General features: G+C 45.3%; 1 protein-coding gene across 1 annotated transcript in view; it reads right to left on the reverse strand.

Moving 5' to 3' along the window:
* Positions 1–5,545: 5,545 nt before the first annotated feature.
* LOC311234717 (sodium-driven chloride bicarbonate exchanger-like) overlaps positions 5,546–24,106 on the reverse strand; it is a gene marked incomplete at both ends in the record, with an annotated part of 69,658 nt that continues 51,097 nt past the window's right edge. Inside the window, 6 exons of the mRNA XM_084321961.1 lie at positions 5,546–5,621; positions 8,606–8,716; positions 12,815–12,879; positions 15,265–15,387; positions 21,688–21,861; positions 21,954–22,022. Coding sequence (XP_084178087.1) covers positions 5,546–5,621; positions 8,606–8,716; positions 12,815–12,879; positions 15,265–15,387; positions 21,688–21,861; positions 21,954–22,022 — 618 coding nt within the window. The remainder of the gene's footprint in view (positions 5,622–8,605; positions 8,717–12,814; positions 12,880–15,264; positions 15,388–21,687; positions 21,862–21,953; positions 22,023–24,106) is intronic.

Consider the following 24,106-nt stretch of genomic DNA (forward strand, 5'->3'; position numbering starts at 1 on the left):
CAAATTATTGTTAAAAAAAACACACAAAAAGTAAAATATTTTCAATATATCAAATGCAAAGTACATTTTTCTGGGGGGGATTGTTACAGGCTAGGCATGTGTCAATGATTAGCAGCAACACAGATTTTTATGGATTTTTTGTAATGTCAGATTTTTTATCTGACATTACAAAAAATCTAAAAATAAATGGTTATGATCAGGGCTGAAGTTGAATTAAAGATTTATGACTGTTTAGACTGCATTACTCTCTGTCACAGTGATCTCCTGGTTGTTCCCCACTTAGGTTATCTAACTATCGCGCCACCGCAACCAGAAACACTGGCCTGGCCTGCTTCTAAGTTCAGTGGCCTGACTGCAAAAAAAAAAATTTACTGGATGTAAGACTACGGAGCTTGGCGGGGGGGGGGGGAATGCATGCGTTTTTCCCGCGTACAGCATCCACGATTCCACATGGGGTTCAAAGGTCAGCTTGTTGTCAATTACAGTGCCAAGTTATCTGTATTGCTGCACAACCTCAACAATGTGGGCGATAAGACCCCCTTCCCCCCCCCTCTCTTTGATCTCGCTCTACCCATCTTTCCTTCCTACCCCCCTTCCCCACCTTACCATTATGTCCCCAAAGATGTCACACCCCTATATTCGTGTATTCCTGTGGCCCACCCCTTCCAGTTTTGTATAAAGATGTTACAAGATCCAGTGGGGGGGGGTCTCTCTTCCCAGGTGTCCTATAGCTAAACACTTCGTTGAGAGTCATCCAGCCTAACTCTGACTATTTTGTATTGATTCTTTGATTGAGTTAATAAATCGTATTAACCAGGTCTCCTTGGACTGAGTAAGTTATTAGCTTCGGCGATTTTCCACCACAACAGCTCGACCATTAACCCTTTCACTGCCACACGGCAGCCGGTTAACCCTTTCACTGTGACAATACAGAAGGTTAGCCCTTTACTATCACACAACCGACGGCGATGCTCCATCATTAGCATCATTAGCTCCGCAAATGCGGAGCTAATGATGCTAATGATGGAGCATCGCCGTCGGTTGTGTGATAGTAAAGGGCTGACCTTCTGTCGTGTGGCAGTGAAAGGGTTAATCACCACAGGAGGGATGACAGCAGGGTTCCTCCTGAAGTCGATGACCATCTCCTTAGTTTTGGAGACACATTCATGTCCAAGAAGGACGATGTGCACCAGTCTGTGAAGTCTGCCTCTGCAGGGCCACCACGATCAAGGTCAACACGGGCTAAGGAGAGACACCTTGGCTACGTTCACACTGCAGACGAAAGATGGCCCAAATCTGATTTCTTTGCTCATTATGTGATTCAGATCAGTCACAACAGTACTGTGAACGGCACAAATCACATAGAATCTGATCTTTTTCATTCTGATTTGGCCCACTTTCATGTGTTTATTTTTGCAATGCGACCTCAGTCTGAACAGTAATGTGACTTTTTTTTACGTCACTCCAAATTGACATTTGTCACAATTCCTCTACGTCCATCTTCTTTATTATTCATCAGCGCATGTGGGTCTGTTCAGGAGCGTGTGGACCGGTTCACACTGGAATCTGATATTGGCCAAATGTGAACAGATTTGAGCAACGAATCCGAATTGAGCGTTAAGGCTTGCAGTGTGAACGCAGCACTAAGGCCTGCAGTGTGAATGTAGTCTATGACAAGAATTGATTATGTGCCGTCTCTCGTGTTGTTCTCTGGCTCTCGTTAGTGTTAAGGACAATTCAAAGTGGGCAGAGGAAACTCCCCTGAGGCGCCCGGCGGAGTGAAGAACCAGACAAAACGCCATTGATCTTCCGCCATTACGACCTTCCAGTTAAAATCCATCAGCCAACATATCAGTCCAGGGTCAATGTTGTGGATGTTGCTCGCTAACCTATCTGCTAAAATGTGACGTTGTATACAATTAAAAGCAGAAGAAAAACCTATGAAAACTGTCTTAGCACCCTCTAGGTGTGTCATAATAATCCTGTTTAATAGGGTGCCTGTCTCATCCTCAACACTGCCTGACCTGGGAGAAAATTGGAGCTGGTACAAATTTCCCTGAACTGTGCTCAGAAGGGCGTCCTTCACAATCCTCTCAAATGAATTGATGATAAGAGCAGTAAGGGCCAGAGGTCTGTAGTCACTGAGTGACTTAGCAGCTTTGTCTTTGGGCAACAGGTACAACAATGGAGTCAAAACAATGGAAATTCAACCAGATACTATGATTGCTATTTTTGGTATAGCAGGAGAAGACGACGAAGATCTCTCTCCAGATAAGAACATGTGTCACGTTGCTGCACAGAGACTGACCCTCCTTCACCGGAAGTCTCCTCGCCAACCGAGCTGGACTCTTATTAAGAGAGGTGATGCAGCATCTTTTCCGCGGTTTGGCCCGGGAGAGTGGGGTCTTGTATGTTGTGGGGTGGTTGTGCGTGGGGTGGGGTGCTTGGTGACATGGGAGGTGGCGGGCAGTACCTCCCCTCTCTCCTCTACTGAGCCTGGCCCAATTAAATTCAAGGGACCCGTGTCGCTGAGTGCTCGGCCCCACGCGGGACGGACCTGGGATGTGGGGGAGCCCTATTTCTGGGGGTGGATGGCGGGAGGGGGGGGGGTCCCTCTTATGGGGGTCTGGGAGGCTGAACGTAGCCATATTCAAGGGGCCCATGTTAGTACATTGTTGTGTTATGGATGTCATTGTAAGTATTGTCTAAGTGTTGTTTGTCTATAAATGTTAATACAAATTTAAGTAAAAAAAAAAAGAAAAAAAGAGAGGTGATGCAGCATCTTAAACTAGCTGGACTCAGTGTCTTAACCCTTTCACTGCCACACGACAGCAAGTTAACCCTTTCACTGCCGCACGACAGCTGGGTTATCCCTTTCACTGCCGCACTACAGAAGGTTAACCCTTTACTATCACACTACCGACGGGTAACTGTCGGTAGTGTGATAGTAAAGGGTTAACCTTCTGTAGTGCGGCAGTGAAAGGGTTAAGAGAGGTAATGCAGCATCTCTTTTAAAATAAACTCATGACTCACAATTCAAGGCTCTTCTAATAAGTTTGAAAAGATTTGGAGTCCATTTATGGATCATATATCAGAGCCAAATTAGACCCCCTAATTCCCTAGAGGAGATTAGTCATGTTTATTATATTGAATGTATTATATATTACTATATGGTTCATAGCCTGTCATGAAAAAGCGTCCATTGATTAGTGTAGTGTTTTCATTTCTCTCTTCTCTTTTTATTTCTTCCCCTTATTTTTCAAAATATATATATATTTTTTTTTTGGATAATCTTTTCCCCCCTTCTTTCTCCGTTTTTCTCCCATCCCAATGTTAGTCGTTATGCCAATTCCCAATCCCCTTCCTGGTCGTTGCGCACTCTACCCCCTACCGTCGGTCTGGGAGGGCGGAGACTATCACATGCTTCCTCCGACACATGTGTACCCAGCCCACCGCTTCTTTCCACCTGGCAGCGCGGACTCTCACTGCTTGCTGTGCAGGCGCCCCGACCAAAATGTAGGAGTCGCTGTTTACAACGACCAGGACCCACCCACGCCGGCTTCCCACCCGCTAACACTGCCAATTGTGTTAGTATGGACGGTCGGCCAAGCCGGATTTGATCCCACTGGCTCTGTGGTGGTAGACAGACGCTTAGTCCGCTGCGCTATCCGGCCGCCCGGTTCAATTGTTTTTTTTAATCATTGTTAGATGTTTTAGGTTTGTTTGTTATGAAAAGAAAATACTAATAAAAAAGACAAATCTGTTAAACATGTAAAATAACACCCTTAAAAGCACCCACACACACTCACTCGATTACGCAAAGCCCAGGATATGGAGCTCCTGAAATCAATCATGTGCATCACAGTTCCTGTGCATCACAGTTCTAAAATTAAATCTATGAGCCGTTGTCTTTTTTTAATCACTTTATTTGGTCTCTTTCTCACTCTCTCTCGCGCTCTCACTCTCTCTCTCTCACACTCTCTCTCTCTCCTGTAACAAATCACAATTCAACAACAAATCTGAATTCACATTTTTCTATACAGATGACTTAAATCGTTAAACATAAGTAAATTCAGCTATCACTACTTAATTTAAGGCAGAATTCCACACATACGTGGTCAAAATATTTGATATTGATATATCTTTGACCGAGTATTAACTTCTCTACTCAACTAAGATCCATCGACTAGACGGTACGAGGGAGGAAAAAAAAAATAAAAGAAAAAAGAAGAAACTTATTTGTCTTCAACACTGATTCCAAGTTAGTAATATATTAGTAACATTTTACATGAATAAAATATACTATGTATTGTACAGGCGTTTAGAGTCTTCACCATTTATTACATCATGTTGCCCTTCTCGGGGGAGGGGAGGGTATTATTGCATCTCTAGATTACCACGGTCCCTGCTGCGAGTCGGTCTTGGTATGCTCCACTTTTGTGCAGGTGTTAAACAGTTAGCTTTAGATGTCACCATGTCGTCGAGGGTCAACTGGAGGGGGGAGATCACATGTCCATGAAGACACTGTAACACTGACGAGATGAAAAGAACAGTATATAGCGATGATGGGAAACAGCAGCTTCCTACACAGCGACTCTTAAGATCAAGCGTTATGCAGACGATGTGATCTTGTCAAAAAGCCAAGGCCAAATAGCTAGAGGTACAGAGAACCAGGACTATGCTGCCATGCTAGCCTAAAACATAACGTTTCTTTCCCCCAATGAGCTTAGGAAAAAAATAAAGAACAAAATACTGTCCTTAGCTCATTGGATAAACACTGCACTGGATGACTGACATGTATTTTAAAAAGAGAAAATGGCAACGCATACGTAAGAATCCAGAGACATTGAGGATATGTTTTCATTGTTTCACAAAAAACATATATAGATATACAGAATATATAAAATGTATATTTCACACCTTCAAAAAAACTTTACTAGGTTTTCTATATAACCAACTGTTTTAGATACCAGTAAAGTCGTTTAGTATTGGCAAATATCTAGCTATTCTATCTTAACATGTTCCTATTGTGAGGTGCACCCATTCAGTAGTGACACAGACATTTACACACGGGTTCTACAAACTGGAGGTTTGACGTGACAGGTTTCTCAAAAGGACAACTCGCAGTTGATGCTGAAAAAATATAAAAACATACAAAATACAAATTATCCCGTTTATAAAGTAAAGTATAGCTTTTAAAAACCGCTTGTTTTAAAAACGGAATTGGCCCACTGACACGCACGGTCGAGCGTTGTTTTTTATTTTCGCTTTCTATTGTTGCTGGTATCCCCACACATTGATATACATAGAAAAAGAACACACATGTTTCTCGGTGCTCTCATGTTAACACCGTTCCTAACAGAATCCTTTTTTTATTTGTATTTTATTAAATTTTCTTTTTTACACAAGTTGCACACACAGACTTACATGACAAAAACGCACAGTGCAGCACAGTACAAATGTGGTCGCGTGTGGCACGGTATACAGTTTATCTGTTGTTTTTTCGGAGGGACCGACAGCACAGTGGCAGAGCCAGTATGTGTCATCACAGACTCGTCTCCCTGTCCAAGCTCCTGTTGCGTCTCTTCCTCTTGTGTTTCTTCTCACCACCACTGGAGGAGCTGGAACTGGAGCTGGAGCTGGAGGAACAAGGAAAAACAGTAAAAATTATGCAATTGTATACAGGCACACATATATATATTGGGTTTGATGCGTCAAATAAGCAGTCATGTGCATTGCCAGCAGGCCAAAGGAGATGAGTGCTGCCTCCTCTTAGTCGAAGAGTTGACAAATCTTTCATTAGTGTCTTTGTTGACTTAAAAGAACACGCATCGCCAACATTTGGGGCAATTAGCTTACCGTCTTCTCCAGAGAGAGACAAGAAGATATATACCAGTTTCCTCTCTGTGCGTTCAATAGAAAGCTATCTGGCTGCTCGTTAGCCTAGCTTAGCACAATGAATGGAAGCGGACATGACCGGTTGGCCTAGGGGCATTGTCCAACTAACACCTCTCCCGAAGGCCAACCGGTCATGTCCGCTTCCATTCATTTCCCCAAATGTTGGCGTGTTCCTTTAAGATATCCCTCATAAATTACATGACATATTTTTTTCTTTATTTTTTTTTTATGTTGAATGAGTTCAACATATTAGTTGTTAGTCATTACTGGAAAAAAAACCTTTGGCCTTTAAAGGCCACTAGTTTTGAAGAAGAAGAGGGCTTTCTGTTTGACTACATTAATCTGCAAAAGGACAATTATGTGGGGAACATATCGTTTTTCAGATTCGTTGATTAAAATCCTACAACGATTAGCCGACCAAGGATTTCTTTGAGGACAGTCCAATCGGGTCGGGGGGGGGGGGGGTTGGGTTCTGAAAATCACATGTCATGCAAATATATCATAGACAGCATAGTAAAGTGCAATAGACAACCCAAAACTATGCCAGTATCCGCATGCATTCCCAGGTCATACCATCACCTCGATCCACAACAGATAGATGCTGACATACATGCATGGTCTCATTCTCAGTGTCCTCCCACCAGCAAGCGGGTCGCTCCCCCATTACGAAGGGCCGACACCATCCCACTATCAGTACATGCAAAACATTAAAGCTGCAGTAGGCAACTTCTGAGAAGTTAGCAAGAGTGGGTTTAGAAATAGAGCGAGCTCTACATCACTTGTCAAGCCCATGCAGGTTTCACAGACTTTAGCAGCACCAGCAGCTTTAACCACTTAAGCATATCGGACACGCGCGCACGTCGCAGCACTTTGCCCTCGTCTTCCGGCTCCGGGCTGCGTTTTCGCCGATCAACCGATACATTGTTGGAAAGTTGAATTTGCCGCCTTTCGATCGTCACCCCACTCAACCTATTGCGTGCTTCCAGTCTCGAGTTACAAGACGAAACATCCGACGAGCGTCATTTGACAAGCCTGAACGGACCAGTCACTGCTGATGGCGAAAATGATTGACCACCTTTGTAGCCAATGAAATTCTGGAGCCAACACTATCCCATGCAGGGGCTGATCGTAACAAGAAAGGGGTAGAAGAAGCCAGGGAAGTCTTTTGTTTTGACTAGAGCCTCGGAAGCAATGGAAGCGGACGGCCATTTTGGATAATCATGCCGGATTAACATCTTTGTAAAACACAACTTTTCTGTGGGATTGTTATAAACTTTGGACCTGTACTAAATAAGACTTCAGGCTATGGAACCGTTATGTTTTCCAGCTCCTACCTCTCAGTTGGAACTTAAAAACAGGCATCTGGCAACAAGTAAACAGAAATCTGAGTACACAAAACCTTTACTTCAGTGTGTTCAAACCGCTTTAACTCTAATTTAGCATTTTTTCATTTGTTGTGGAAGAAATATCAGAATGTTTCTTTTCAAAAGAGACCAGACGCATGCATGTGCTATAAATATAAAGTATAATAAATCGCAAATTACTTTGGGTATGCAATCGTCAGGCGTGTTGTGCAAAACTAGCTCCATCTTTGCCCGATGCATTAAGCTGAATCTTAAAAAATATCTAAAATAATAATACATACAAATAAGAATCCCTACCCTCTTATGGTGGTTTTTGCATGCTGGGAAATATTTTTCATTATGCCTCTGTGGAGTCTGGAAAACCATGGGCTTGAAACGTGATTCTGCTGGGCAGGTAAACTCACTCGTGCTATAATTTCTCCTACGTTTAATAAAAGCAGAAACAGGACGAGAGTCTCCATGCCGACGGGGATCGGGAATGACTTACCTTTAGGATCAGCTGAGTGGTTAGGAAGGGGAACTTAGGGTTGGAATGGGAGGAGAGAGGCGGAGTAGGAGATACTCTGTTAGTCTAGTGATTCTATGGGGAATTTATATGAAGCAAGGGGCTGCTCTTAGAAAAGCCCCCAAAAAAGCACAAGTATTTGACTCTATAAGAGTATGTTTGAAACCAAACACACATCAAGCTGGTGTTAGATGTACTCTTATAGAGTCAAGTATACAGTACATATGAAACAATTGTAGCAGTGAATTCCTTGTTGTCATGGAAAACATAGTATATAGTATAGTAGGTAAAAACGACAATAATAATAACAAAAACAGAAAACATGGCAATTACTCTCATCTACTCAAGATACAGATCTGTCGCTGAGCAAGGGCTCTCTCATCTACTCAAGATACAGATCTGTCGCTGAGCAAGGGCTCTCTCATCTACTCAAGATACAGATCTGTCGCTGAGCAAGGGCTCTCTCATCTACTCAAGATACAGATCTGTCGCTGAGCAAGGGCTCTCTCATCTACTCAAGATACAGATCTGTCGCTGAGCAAGGGCTCTCTCATCTACTCAAGATACAGATCTGTCGCTGAGCAAGGGCTCTCTCATCTACTCAAGATACAGATCTGTCGCTGAGCAAGGGCTCTCTCATCTACTCAAGATACAGATCTGTCGCTGAGCAAGGGCTCTCTCATCTACTCAAGATACAGATCTGTCGCTGAGCAAGGGCTCTCTCATCTACTCAAGATACAGATCAGTCTGTGTGCAAAGGCTCTCATCTACTCAAGATACAGATCTGAGCGAGGGCTCTCTCATCTACAGATCTGTCGCTGAGCGAGGGCTCTCTCACCTCTTTGCCGCGGGCTCCTTCTTCGTGCTCTCGGGGTTGACGCTCTTCCACGCATTCGCGAAAGAGCCTATGGACATCTCGTCCGTGATGTTGACCGTGGAGGGGTCACTCCTTTCAAACACAACAGAGAGAGAGAGAGAGGATGAAAAGATAAGTCCGCTATCATCACAGTGTCCTCGTGGATCAGTGTCTTCATTGACTGCCTGTTTTTCGGACAGTGTTTTTCCTATTGAACTCATAGCGAATCGCTGCTGTCGATTAAATTCATGGCATGATGGAATGGATTGCGGTGCAGAACGTTGATAACATAACAGATTGGATTGGGTTTCGATGCTGTTCATTGAGGCACCTCGAGGTACAGTATAATTGTCACGGGCCAGCCGAGAGTCGCTGGGCTATTTGACTGGGGTCATTAAGGGCGGGTCTCCTCCCCCTTCCACGTGCTCTGGGGTGGGGCGTTGAGCATTGTGGTGATGGAGGACGCGCTCTACAAAGGTGTGTGCCTCGTAGACCAGGGTGTGTCCTTCGTAGACCCCAAAGGTTGAACCCGAGCGTTAAAGGAGACGGTCTAGCCTACGGAGGAGACTATGGCTGACACATGCCCAGTTAAAAGGAGGAATCCTCTCGGTGCCAAGATGGGGGAAACCCTTGTGTCACACACACACACACACACATATGCCCATATATGGACCAATATAGGCTCAAAATGGCCGTTATCTGATTCAGACGAATAAAGAAATTATTTTATCAAGATTATTTGATTATTGCCACTTCCACAAAGTTGATTAATCTAGCTACTAACTTGGGAGACTGATAAATTACAGATTACGAGAAGGAATATAGAAGTATGATTGGTTACAATAGTTAAACCTCGCATTATACAGGGATTGTGTCAACCCCAGTCCTGTCGCAGCCACTCAATCTCCGAAAATTTGGGATCTTTGGACAAACTGGCCACATATTTGGAATCTAAATGGGTACATTCTCACCTGAAAAAAATATTAAAATTGTATAATAATGGTCCTAGGTCATACGTTACAACAGCGTTCAGCCTTGGTAAATAGTCGGCATATCTGCCTGTTGGTGTGAAATGCATTCTGGGTAACTGGCTGTCCCAGAGGATCGATCCTTGAAGGCTACAACCCCTGAATTGAGACACAGCTATAGTGAGATGCAAGCCGACATCAACCTGCCACAAGGAGACTGACCCCCTCTACAGACTTGTCTAGTGTCCGTGCTGAACCGCTGAAATCATAGCACATTCTGTTACGACTGTTAACACTTTCTGTGCCGTTCACGTAGTTCTATGTTTCTGTGGCCCAGCGGTTGAGTGCCGGAAACGTAGATCTACGTTTTTCTCTCGGTATTTATTTTATTCGCTATTGCCATTCATAATTTATCGAGGCACCTTATGCATGCTGTTCGGAGTGTGTCTGAGATTGCAGACGGTCAATACCGCCGCCTACCGCCTTGTGGCAGCTATTGCACTCCATTAGAAACGATGTGGTTTGTTATCTGGGCCGAGCTGAGCCGTGCGGGCGGGGTTTAAATACTCCGGCGAGCCAAGCGGTCACCACCATACATCAACGAGGCTGCCCCCTCCTTCATATGCAATGCCAAATAACGTGGCACGGACTCCCACGCCCAGTACTTCAAATAGCGATCACAGAACATTTACAACAAGCGGTGCAAGGGGAAGGCTAAGAGAATTATTAAGGACTCGAGCCACCCGAACAACTGCCTCTTTGAACTGCTGCCGTCAGGCAAGCGATACCGGAGTCTTATGGCGAGCACAGAAAGACTCAGAAGGAGCTTCTATCCCCAGGCCATCAGGCTGCTAAACAAACAATAATCGCTAAACGAACAATAATCACTATGCAACAACCATCAAATGCACACAGCACACACACCCACACGCACACACTCACTCAAACAAACAACACACTGCAGCACCCACTCTCCACACTTTAGATCACACAAACACACTTACACTTTATATTTATTGATAAAGGATTTGCACTACAACTCGTACACCTACTGTGAATTGTACCTAAACTGCACCTCGTCCATTTATGCCTTGCACTATATAGTATTGTATATTAGTACACTGCACAGTATTGTATATTGTATGGTAACTACGTCTACGAACATTGTACATATGTCTAAACTGAACACTGTGACCTCTTTTTTTTTACTTCTAATTTTTACTATGTTTTTATTTCATACTTATCTTGTCATGCACAGTCTCTGGAGCGCAACAGTAAGAAGCATTTTGTACAAAAGTATTCTGTACTTCTGTATGACAACTATTAAAGAAACTTGAAACTTGAATCATTGGATTATTTTTTTTGCACTACATCAGAGACAAGGTACAGTAAGAACACTATATATCAAATCTTGCGTTGATCTGATATTTCTTTCTCCCGCGATCGAAGCTGTCTGTGTGTGTGCCGTTGGTGGCAGGAGGGGGGGGGTGCCGGTCTAAACCACATTTAATTCTTGCATGAGGAAGGATAATCTTAACGATAATCTTACGTTGATTTCAGGATGATTTAATATTCAGGCAAAAAATTACAACGTGATAAGTAGATTTCACTAAAACGCTATTATCGCGTCTTTTCCTGGGATTACTCAGAAGCACCCAAACTCATATTCAAAACGGTATAAAACGGAAATGTACGGATGAAAAAACGATCTGTTTTTTGCATGTTGACCAGAAGCAACTCACTGACAATCAACGGTGTTATTATAGCTATACTATTTCATATAGTTTAAGCACTCGCAAACACGGCCTTCTCTACATTAAACAGAGCGATGGCACATGGCAGACAAGGGCTCAATTCCCGGAAGGGGCGTGGCACTCATTGTGTAAAAAAAAAATAGATTATTCTATTTATTTTTGGGCTTTCTGTATTTTTCATCCATCCCAATTTAGTCGTTATGCCAATTCCCTTCCTGGTTGCCCCACTGTCGGCCTGGGGAGGGTGTAGAATACACCGATACATGTGGAGTCGCCAGCCGCTTCTTTTCACCTGACAGCGAGGAGTTTCACTGGGGGAACGTAATGCGTGCAGAGGTTCACGATTTCCCCCCCCAGATCCCCTCCCTGCTGAACAGGCACCCCGACCGACCAGTAGGAGTCGCAGTTTACAACGACCAGGACACATACCCCACCGGCTAACCGCTAACACTGCCAATTGTGTTAGTAGGGATGACTGACCAAGCCGGAGGTACCGCTGACAGCTGGATTCGATCCCAGAGTCTCTGTGGTGGTAGGCGAGTGCTTAGTCCACTGTGCTACCCAGCCGCACCCCTGTTATGTCTGTTTTATTCAAACTGACCGCCTAGGGACTCCCGGTTCAGCTACAGGTCAGGCTCGCCAGAAAATACTGACGCCCGCGTGGACCTTTCAGACATAAATAACCGTCTGTAGTGTGGTAGTGAAAGGTGAACCGTCTGTAGTGTGGTAGTGAAAGGTTAACTTCTGTAGTGTGGTAGTGAAAGGTGAACCGTCTGTAGTGTGGTAGTGAAAGGGTTAACCTTCTGTAGTGTGGTAGTGAAAGGTTAACCGTCTGTAGTGTGGTAGTGAAAGGGTTAACCGTCTGTAGTGTGGTAGTGAAAGGTTAACCTTCTGTAGTGTGGTAGTGAAAGGTTAATCGTCTGTAGTGTGGTAGTGAAAGGTTAACCGTCTGTAGTGTGGTAGTGAAAGGTTAACCTTCTGTAGTGTGGTAGTGAAAGGTTAACCGTCTGTAGTGTGGTAGTGAAAGGTTAACCTTCTGTAGTGTGGTAGTGAAAGGTTAACCTTCTGTAGTGTGGTAGTGAAAGGTTAACCTTCTGTAGTGTGGTAGTGAAAGGTTAACCGTCTGTAGTGTGGTAGTGAAAGGTTAACCTTTTGTAGTGTGGTAGTGAAAGGTTAACCTTCTGTAGTGTGGTAGTGAAAGGTTAACCTTCTGTAGTGTGGTAGTGAAAGGTTAACCTTCTGTAGTGTGGTAGTGAAAGGGTTAACCGTCTGTAGTGTGGTAGTGAAAGGGTTAACCCTTACGGGTGTGCGATCTCACACGGTAGCCTACAATGTTAGAATCCTGAGAACCGACGTTCTAATGAAGACGCAGACAGTGGCCAATCGAACGCTACGGAGTGGGAGAACTCTTAAGATAGAATCCTGAGAACAAAGAAGTCCTTAAAAGGAGGACAGACTGTGAAACTCACTTATAGTGTCCCTCCAGTGGTACTTGAACGATGCCTTCCTCCTCCACGATGATGCTGTGCTCTTCCTGGACAGAGAAGAAGAACGAGACAGACTGATGAGACAGCAGGGGAAATCTGACAAGTCCCTACAGATGAGACAGAGCCAGAGACGGAGCCACAGACGGAGACTGACAGTCGGGGGAAGTGAGAACGTTGAGATGAGGTCAGAGGAACGGGCTGAACAGCTCATGTTTCCGCCGTGGTGTTGATATAGTAACGTGCCTACTGTGAGTTTCTCCAGACCCGTCTTGGCAGAAGCTGAGGTGGGGTCAACAATAGCAACCTGTCCCCTATCCCTCACTGAACTCCACCTCCAGACTAACACACATTTTCTTTTAGAGGTGCACTTTTGCCTAGAGGTCACTGTTGGACAGCATTACAGATTCTACCTTTAAATGAACACGCCAACATTTGGGGAAATTCGCGTATTGTCTTCTCCAGAGAGAGACAAGAAGATAGATACCAGTTTCCTCTCTGTGCGTTCAGTAGAAAGCTATCTGGCTGCATGTTAGCCTAGCTTAGCACAATGAATGGAAGCGGACAGTGCCGGTTAGCCTAGGCATTGTCCAACTAACACCTCTCCCGAAGGCTAACCGGCACTGTCCGCTTCCATTCATTGTGCTAAGCTAGGCTAACGTGCAGCCAGATAGCTTTCTACTGAACGCACAGAGAGGAAATGAGACCATAGCCTTTTACAGATTCCATGGTTTGACTGTGTTTCATGAATCACAAGGGTTTTCTCTTGTCCAGCACACCTCGACCCTTCTTCTACTTCCTGAGAGTACTGAGAAACTACCACCTCAGACAAGACCTGCTTGTGTCTTTTTACCGCTGCTCTGTGGAAAGCATCCTCACCTACTGCATAAATGTGTGGTTTCTCAGCTGTACAGCCGCAGAGAGGAGGGCGCTCCAGAGGGTCGTCAACTCGGCCCGGAAGATTATCGGCTGCCCCCTCCCCTCACTGGAGGGACTATACAACTCCCACTGCCTCAAAAAAGCAGTAAAAATACTGAAGGACCCACACCACCCGGGCAACAAGCACCTCGTGCGGCTGCGCTCGGGCAGGCGTTTCAGCGTCATGCCCACCCGGACTAACAGACTGAAGTTTAGTTTTTATCCCAGGGCCATATGTGCACTAAACTCAGCTAAATTTGAAAACAACAGTCTCCCTTGCACCCCCCCCCCCCACGCACACGCACACACAACATTAGCGATAGTGCAATTATCCTTTTACCCCTGTTTATATTAATGTTATTTATGCCCCATCCCTGTTTTTATATTTAATACTGTGTTTAGGACTGTTTTTATATTTTTACTAGCACCTAGGGTTGCATTTTTAAATTTCGTTGTAACAACTGTAACAATGACAATAAAGATCTATTCTATTCTATTCTATTCTATTCTATTCTATTCTATTCTATTCTATTCTATTCTATGTTAGCTTTGCTAAAGAAGTGATATTCTTTCATGAAAAAGTTCCACGGTGCAGGTTTAAGTAAAGCATTGTACTTCCTCTTCAAACCTACCGAAGTCGGCCCATGTCACCCCACTTCTTAGGGACCTGCACTGGCTCCCCATTGCTGCACGAATCCGCTTCAAGGCCCTCGACCTAGCATACCGTGCGGCAAAGGGAACCGCTCCCGCCTACCTCCGGTCAATGGTCTCTAACTACACACCCTCAAGACCCCTACGCTCTGCATCTTCTGGCCGCCTCAGACCTACTCCTATCCAAGCTCCGGGAGGGTCATCAAAGAGAAGTCGCCTATTCTCAGTCCTTGCCCCACAATGGTGGAATGAACTACCCACCCCAGTTAGGACAGCCGAATCACGTCCAATCTTTCGCCGTCGACTAAAGACGCACTTCTTCAACCATTATCTGAATTAAAAAAAAAAAAAAAAAAAAAAAAAAAAAAAAAAAAAAAATCTAACCCTAACTAACCGTACTGTCATGCACTTGTCCTAATAAACTAACCTACACTGTAGCACTCAACACTTTGATGAACATTGTTGCTCAGCTGATAGAGTTGTGCCCTTCCTGATGGCTTGTCGTACAGAACTTGTAAGTCGCTTTGGATAAAAGCGTCAGCTAAATGACTAAATGTAAATGTAAATGTAGCGAGGGCAGACATCTCTGATCGGCCGTCACTTATAGAATAGAATAGAATAGAAATCCTTTATTAATCCCGAGGGAAATTCGGCACTACAGATCGCTCACAGTAAACAATAAACATTGAGGTAGTCAATACGACAAAAATAAGAAAAAAATGGAATAAAGAATAAAATACGGTCCGGGATATACATTCTGGTATGTATATACATTTTAAAATCTTAAATATAAACTATACAGCCAGAAATATACAGAAATATACAGTCAAATGTACAGTAATAATAAGTGTAAAAATTCACTTCACCTCCTGTTCTGCGTCTTCCAGTTTCTTCTTCTTCCACTCTGGCATCAGGTCGTCCAGCCAACTCAGCTCTCTCTTGGTGAAGGCGAAGTCCAGCAGCTTCCGGATGAAGACCAGAGCTAAGACCTGGAGCAGAGGATGAAGACCAGAGCTAAGACCTGGAGCAGAGGATGAAGACCAGAGCTAAGACCTGGAGCAGAGGATGAAGACCAGAGCTAAGACCTGGAGCAGAGGATGAAGACCAGAGCTAAGACCTGGAGCAGAGGATGAAGACCAGAGCTAAGACCTGGAGCAGAGGATGAAGACCAGAGCTAAGACCAGGGGCAGATTTTTTTTGAATTTAATGAACCTGTACATGCAATTTCCTGCAATATAGAGCCTTCAATCTTGACCAATAAAGCTGCTCTTTTCACTATAAAACTCAGTTAAGATTTATATATTGGGGGGGGGGATATATCATATTTTTCATATGATCAAAAAGTGGTGGAGCAAGAGCATACATTTGCTCCCCCAACTTCAATAGTGGGAGAGCAGAGATGCTCCGAATGCTCTTATGGCCAGACGTCTATGATTCACTGATACAAAGTAAAATAGTGCAGTGCAATAAAATAGTTAGTAAAATAGAATAAAATAATGCAATAGTGCATTGCAATAAAATAGTTATCATCATATTTTTTCGGGAGGCCGGTAAGGAGTGCATTACAGTAGTCGAGTTGGCTTGAGATAAAGGCATGGATCTGGTTTTCAGCGTCCTTTTGATTTATAAATGGCCGTACTTTAGCTATGTTTCTAAGGTGGAAGAATTAAGTTTTTGTCAACTTGTTGATTGTGATTTAAAGCTTAGGTCTACCATAACACCAAGACTTAACTCACTCAATACAGTTAGCAGCTGGATAGACCACAGATGGAAATTAGCTTCTGCTAAATCTGGTGCAAACATATTTTCATGTAACAATGATGAATTGTAAAAAAAAAAAAAAAAAAAAAAATATATATTTTTTTTCTTTTTTTTTTAAATAGATTCGGGGCTTTTCAGAAAACATTCTGGGCTTGAGCCCAAGTAGCCACCCCCTAGCCCCGCCCCTGGCTAAGACCTGGAGCAGAGGATGAAGACCAGAGCTAAGACCTGGAGCAGAGGATGAAGACCAGAGCTAAGACCTGGAGCAGAGGATGAAGACCAGAGCTAAGACCTGGAGCAGAGGATGAAGACCAGAGCTAAGACCTGGAGCAGAGGATGAAGACCAGAGCTAAGACCTGGAGCAGAGGATGAAGATTAGAGCTAAGACCTGGAGCAGAGGATGAAGACCAGAGCTAAGACCTAAGGCTTTCACTGCAGCAATCTTTTTGTATTATTATTATTATTATATCTGTAAGAGCCGCATTCAAGCTTATTTGTTTTGATTAATTGTGAATCTGTATTAATACATTTCTCTGTTGCAGTGAGTGGGGCGCTTTGCTCAGGTGAATGGGGCGGGGCTAACGCTATAAGCCACAGGTGCGGCGTGTGACGGCTGAGCAGCAGGCAGCAGCAATACTGTCATTGACACGCAGCGCAGATGCAACCTTTTTGTTTAGAGATTATTGGGATCTCTTGTTTTGTTACTAAGATTATTAGGATCTCCTGTTTTACTTTTATGTGCGATATTGTTTTCATGTTTTGTTCTTGCTGGACCATTAAAAGAGCAAAAGGAACAACAAAAACGTGCAGTGGTTTCTGTTCTGCGACTGCGAGTCTGACACTGCTTCCCAACCTACAAGTGGAAGATTCAAATAGGTTATAAGACAAACCTGTTAGGATTTTGGCCACTACATCAAGTCAATGACAAGCTGCGATTGAAGAGCACGGATTATTGGGATCCGAAGGAACGGGCTGAAGCCAAGCCAAATGACAAGCTGCGATTGAAGAGCACGGATTATTGGGACCCGGAACGAAAAAAGAATTGGAGGATCAAACTGGTCCAAATTGGAAACAAATAACCAGGCCCGACGCGCGGCTACAAACAGAGGAAACGCCGGCCTGACGGCTGTAAACAAGCAAGCAAACAAACAATTGAGGTATGTGTTTGCAAAAAACCAACGCCACATGAATAATTATTCGTTTGGAATAAATGCCATTATTATTACTAAACGGACGTTTGCCTCTGATAACGATGTTTATGGACAGTGAATATTTTATTTTGTGCTGGTGACATATCGTGGATAAAGAGAGAAGACAAGGATAATGAAATAACCAGCCACTGTTGAAGACCTTTTGGATTCATTTGTTTGTTTATTCTGAATTAATATGGCGAGTTCAGACGCCCGTTAATGACATGGATGAGGCGCAGCTGCGCGCATCGAGACAAGGAAACGCCGGCCTGGCGTGCGGCTGTAACCAAACTGAGAGACAATGATAATGAAATAACCAGCCACTGTTTCTAAACACGTCGAAGACCTTGTGGATTTATTTATTTGTTTATTCTGAATTAAAATGGCGAGTTCAGATAAGGCAGACCTGCCCGTTAATGACATAATGAGGCGCAGCTGCGCGCATCCAAATAGGATGACAGACGCACGCTCAACGAGGTCGTCTCACTCTTCCTCCCACCACTCCTCCTCTTCCTCCATACGCATCAACGCGGAGGCAGAGAGACGATATTTATTGGCTAAATTTTCTATGTTACAAGAAAAACATGCAATTGAAGAACAGGAACAAATGTTAAAAAAAAAGAGAGAAACATTAAAAAAAAGGAGAGAAACATTAGAATTACAAGGTGAAATAGCAGCCAGCACAGCCAATCCTTCCCAGTGGAAATGGGCGCTGGTATATTCAAAGCCAGATGTTTCAATTCATCCATATGACATAGGTGCTGTTAGGAGCAAGGCAGGAGCACATTACTTGCCCTTTTTTAATGTTAACGATGGTAATGCTCACAGTTGGCCCGATGCTCAGCCAGAGGACATTAATGACCAGCACCAGCCCCAACTAGTGCACAATATTCGACCTGTCATGCCCATGTCACCGACGCCTCTGTACCCTCAGTCTTCGTTTAGGAAGTTCCGGTTCCCGAGGGACCCCCCTGCCCAGTTCCCGTCCTCCACCTCGATGGTCAACCAGCGGCCCCGTCCTTTCACCGACAGCCCTCTGCCACAGGCCTCGCCCCTCACTTCTCCCGCAAAAGCCGGGCCGCAAGAGAAGGACGGAGCCCACCCCTCTGCCCAACGGGAGGTGCCGCAGGTGCATTTCAGACGGGGACTTCCTGTGTCTTGGCCACATGGTTCTGAGGCCATCGCAGCAGCCAATAGGGAGGCGCCTGTTCTCACCACACCGGTCCAGAGTCCCTGTGAGGAAAAATCCAGAAGCCTGGCATCGGAGGAGAAGACCTCAGCAGGCATGAAGAGGGCAGCAGAGGACAAGACCTCAGCAGACATGAAGAGGGCAGCAGAGGACAAGACCTCAGCAGATATGAAGAGGGCAGAGGACAAGACCTCAGCAGACATGAAGAGGGCAGCAGAGGACAAGACCTCAGCAGATATGAAGAGGGCAGAGGACAAGACCTCAGCAGGCATGAAGAGGGCAGAGGAGAAGACTCCAGCAGATATGAAGAGGGCAGCAGAGGACAAGACCTCAGCAGATATGAAGAGGGCAGAGGACAAGACCTCAGCAGGCATGAAGAGGGCAGAGGAGAAGACTCCAGCAGATATGAAGAGGGCAGAGGTCAAGACCCCAGCAGACATGAAGAGAGCAGAGTTATGTGGTCACATAGGGGCCGGGGATAGCCAAGCAGAGTTATGTGGTCACATAGGGGCCGGGGATAGCCAAACAGTACTCAAGTACATTGGTAACGAGCACACTAGGAAGAATGCTCTGATGTTGACTGTCAAAAAGCGCAAAGAGCTTTCCCCAGGTCACAGCCACACCCACTCGAGCAGCCATAAGGTGAGCACTGAGCTAGGCGCTTTCAGGCCCACACTTGGTGGACAGCTCCTCACAGTGGAAGACCTCTCACAGGCAGAGAGGTCAGTCATCACCTATGTTCAAAAGCAATCCTTCCCAGTGGAAATGGCAGTGCTGGAAACCGCTCCATTCAGAGTGCAGAAGAACAGTAAGATCGATCCTATACCGGATGAAGGCCTACAAACCATCTTCTGCGAGAGATCTGACCTCTACGCCAGGACACAAGAATACCTTCTGCTACTCCAAGGAAGACCGAAATGGAGCACAGTGAGAAAAAAAAGGAAAAAACTTTAACATTGGAGATATCGTCCTGGTAGTTGACCCAACTGCTCCACGGGGGTCGTGGCCACTAGGCAGAGTACAGGAGACCAAGCCTGATGCAGGAGGTCTGACCCGTGCAGTGAAGCTCCAGACGAAAACATCCAATATTGATAGGCCCATAGCTAAGCTATGCCGCATTCCTGGAGATTGAAGAATAACAGGTCTTCTTTCAACAGCCAAAAAGGGATGTAATGTATACACTTTATTTATTTCACTTAGGTAAATTTACCACAGTGGTGAAGACCAATTCATATAGTCCATAGGATTTAAAAGTTTCCCCTTCAAGTTATATTTAATGAGTTACTATTTAATCTAAAATGAATTATACAGTAGCAACCACCCTCATTATGGCAATATAGTCATTGGTCATGAACCAAGCACAGAGCAAAGAAGCATGTGTTACTGTTTAAGATATATACCTTATATATACTTTCCGGATCGCTAAGATGATTTAGACAATGACACATTCTTAAGAGTCAAACTGTGAACTCAGGGTTGTAAGAGGGTGAGCGACAAAATGCCATTTCAGCATCCAGGTCACTATCTAAATTCATTTGTTGATAGTTATACGGCTCTCTTTATTTAGTTTGAGTAATTGATTCCTAGAGAACCCATAGACTGACGCATAGATATACACCCATAGACTAATACATATACATACACCCATGATACATATATATACACCCATAGACTAATACATAGACATACACGCATAGACTGATACCTGGAGATATACACTCTTTGCCACTTTGGATTACAGTTTTTATTTTTTTCTGATTTGACTGACCTAGCGATCATAAAGATCCCTCCTTAAGGCTATGTGCTAGTAACCTCTGGCCCTAAGATACGGTTAAGAATGAAGACTCACACAGTTTAGCCCCAGCCGCATGGCCTGTAAGTTGGCCTCACACAGTTTAGCCCCAGCCGCATGGCCTGTAAGTTGGCCTCACACAGTTTAGCCCCAGCCGCATGGCCTGTAAGTTGGCCTCACACAGTTTAGCCCCAGCCGCATGGCCTGTAAGTTGGCCTCACACAGTTTAGCCCCAGCCGCATGGCCTGTAAGTTGGCCTCACACAGTTTAGCCCCAGCCGCATGGCCTGTAAGTTGGCCTCACACATTTTAGCCCCAGCCGCATGGCCTGTAAGTTGGCCTCACACAGTTTAGCCCCAGCCGCATGGCCTGTAAGTTGGCCTCACACAGTTTAGCCCCAGCCGCATGGCCTGTAAGTTGGCCTCACACAGTTTAGCCCCAGCCGCATGGCCTGTAAGTTGGCCCCACACAGTTCTTCTTTCAACATCAACAAGGGATGTAATGTATATACTATATTTTCTAAATTAATTTGTTGATAGTTTTACGGCTCTTTATTTTGTTTGAGTTAATTGATTCCTAGAGAACAATTAGGGGCCGGTGTAAGAGCCGCATTCAAGCTTATTTGTTTTGATTAATTGTGAATCTGTATTAATACATTTCTCTGTTGCAGTGAGTGGGGCGCTTTGCTCAGGTGAATGGGGCGGGGCTAACGCTATAAGCCACAGGTGCGGCGTGTGACGGCTGAGCAGCAGGCAGCAGCAATACTGTCATTGACACGCAGCGCAGACGCAACCTTTTTGTTTAGAGATTATTGGGATCTCTTGTTTTGTTACTAAGATTATTAGGATCTCCTGTTTTACTTTTATGTGCGATATTGTTTTCATGTTTTGTTCTTGCTGGACCATTAAAAGAGCAAAAGGAACAACAAAAACGTGCAGTGGTTTCTGTTCTGCGACTGCGAGTCTGACACTGCTTCCCAACCTACAAGTGGAAGATTCAAATAGGTTATAAGACAAACCTGTTAGGATTTTGGCCACTACAATATCTATTTTCTTTAAACACATGGTGGCACTGGCGCATTGTTATAGTGGCACTGCACCCCTATACCATTGTTTAGGGAAGGCTCTGCATACACCCAAACACGTACGCACGCGCGCACACACACACACACACACACACACACACACACACACACACACACACACACACACACACACACACACACACACACACACACACACACACACACACACACACACACACACACACACACACACACACACACACACACACACACACACACACACACACACACACACACACACACACACACACACACACACACACACACAGGTTACCATCATGGGGAAGACGATGGCAGCCTTGGAGGTCTTGATGATCCACAGCAGGGCCAGACAGGTGAGCTGCACGATGGTGAACAGGTGCACCTTCCTCAGGGGTACGTGCCGCAGGTAGATGAAGTCCGGCTGGTGTTTGGCCGGCATGCCGAACAGCCTCAGGCGGTCAAAGAACTGCACGGGTCACAGAGACACGGTGTGTTTATTTCTAAGTTCTTCACTTCACAGTGTAAGAAATGTCAAAGTGTGCAAACGGAGACGCTCACCTGGATGCCTCTCAGCGAGGAAGCTCCCATGTAGAGGAACACTCCGTACAGCACCGGCATGGGTATGAACTGGAGGCAGACGAGGCAAGACTGTTCATCAACACACAACCTCACGACGGCAAGAAGACTGTTCAGCACACAACCTCACGACGGCAAGAAGACTGTTCAACACACAACCTCACGACGGCAAGAAGACTGTTCAACACACAACCTCACAACGGCAAGACTGTTCAGCACACAACCTCACGACGACAAGAAGACTGTTCATCAACACACAACCTCACGACGACAAGAAGACTGTTCATCAACACACAACCTCACGACGACAAGAAGACTGTTCAACACACAACCTCACGACGGCAAGAAGACTGTTCAACACACAACCTCACGACGGCAAGACTGTTCAACACACAACCTCACGACGACAAGAAGACTGTTCATCAACACACAACCTCACGACGACAAGAAGACTGTTCAACACACAACCTCACGACGGCAAGAAGACTGTTCAGCACACAACCTCACGACGACAAGAAGACTGTTCAGCACACAACCTCACGACGACAAGAAGACTGTTCAGCACACAACCTCACGACGGCAAGACTGTTCAACACACAACCTCACGACGGCAAGACTGTTCAACACACAACCTCACGACGGCAAGACTGTTCAACACACAACCTCACGACGGCAAGAAGACTGTTCATCAACACACAACCTCACGACGACAAGAAGACTGTTCAACACACAACCTCACGACGACAAGAAGACTGTTCAACACACAACCTCACGACGGCAAGACTGTTCAACACACAACCTCACGACGGCAAGAAGACTGTTCATCAACACACAACCTCACGACGACAAGAAGACTGTTCAACACACAACCTCACGACGGCAAGACTGTTCAACACACAACCTCACGACGGCAAGAAGACTGTTCAGCACACAACCTCACGACGGCAAGAAGACTGTTCATCAACACACAACCTCACGACGGCAAGAAGACTGTTCAACACACAACCTCATGACGGCAAGAAGACTGTTCAACACACAACCTCATGACGGCAAGAAGACTGTTCAACACATAACCTCACGACGGCAAGACTGTTCAACACACAACCTCACGACGGCAAGACTGTTTTTTTTTTTTTTATCCACTTTTTCTCCCATTTTCTATATTTTCTACCATCCCAATTTCGTATCATCCAATTCAACCCTCCCCTGTCACGGACGCTGTTTCTTGCCTCCCACAAGCCGGCTGCAATGTGGACTAAGTCATACATAGCACAAGTCCCCTCCGGTACTTGAGGTAACAGCAGTCGCATCTTTTCACCTGCGCAGCTCGATCTCTCAGTGTCGAGGAGTAACGCGTGGGAGGCTCACGCTGCCCCCGACACTTCCTGATTCTACTGCGCAGGCGCACCAACCGACCTGTAGGAGTCGCTGTCCACAACGCCCGATCCCCACCCATCAGTTTCCCACCCCCTAATACGGCCAATGTGTATTAGTACGGACGGCCAGCTAAACTGAAAGCAAATGTGGAGCGCTGGGCTCGAACAGGCAAGCCCAGCGTCTCCAGATTTCGTGGCGAGCGCCTTGCCCACTACGCCACGCCACTACGCCCTGCGACGGCAAGACTGTTCAACACACAACCTCACGACGGCAAGACTGTTCAACACATGTTTGGTAGAGGAGTCCCGGCGATCCTGCCTGCCGCCTTCACCACCCTCTGTAGAGCCTCTTGCTCTGCCTTTGTGCAGCTGGAGAACCACACAGACACACCGTAGGTCAGCACACTCTCAACCGCACAATGGTAAAAGTTGACAAGGAGATTTTGTGGCAGGCCAGCCTGCTTCAGCTTCCTTAGATAGTATAGGCGTTGCTGGGCTTTCCCGATCACTGAGGCGGTGTTGGTGCTCCAAGACAGGGTCTCACTCACACTGAGACCCAGGAACTTGAACTCAGTGACCCTCTCCACTACCTTCTACCAACTACCAACCTAACGTTGTTGATGAGCAGAGGGGAGTGGTCAGGCCTTGATCTTCTAAAATCCACTATGATCTCTCTTGTTTTCTTTATATTGAGCGCCAGGTTGTTATTGTCACACCAGGCTATAAGGTCCTCCACCTCCCTCCTGTAGGCAGACTCAT

The sequence above is a fragment of the Notolepis coatsorum genome (assembly GCF_963971535.1).
Source record: "Notolepis coatsorum genome assembly, chromosome: 1".
Classification (NCBI taxonomy): domain Eukaryota; kingdom Metazoa; phylum Chordata; class Actinopteri; order Aulopiformes; family Paralepididae; genus Notolepis; species Notolepis coatsorum.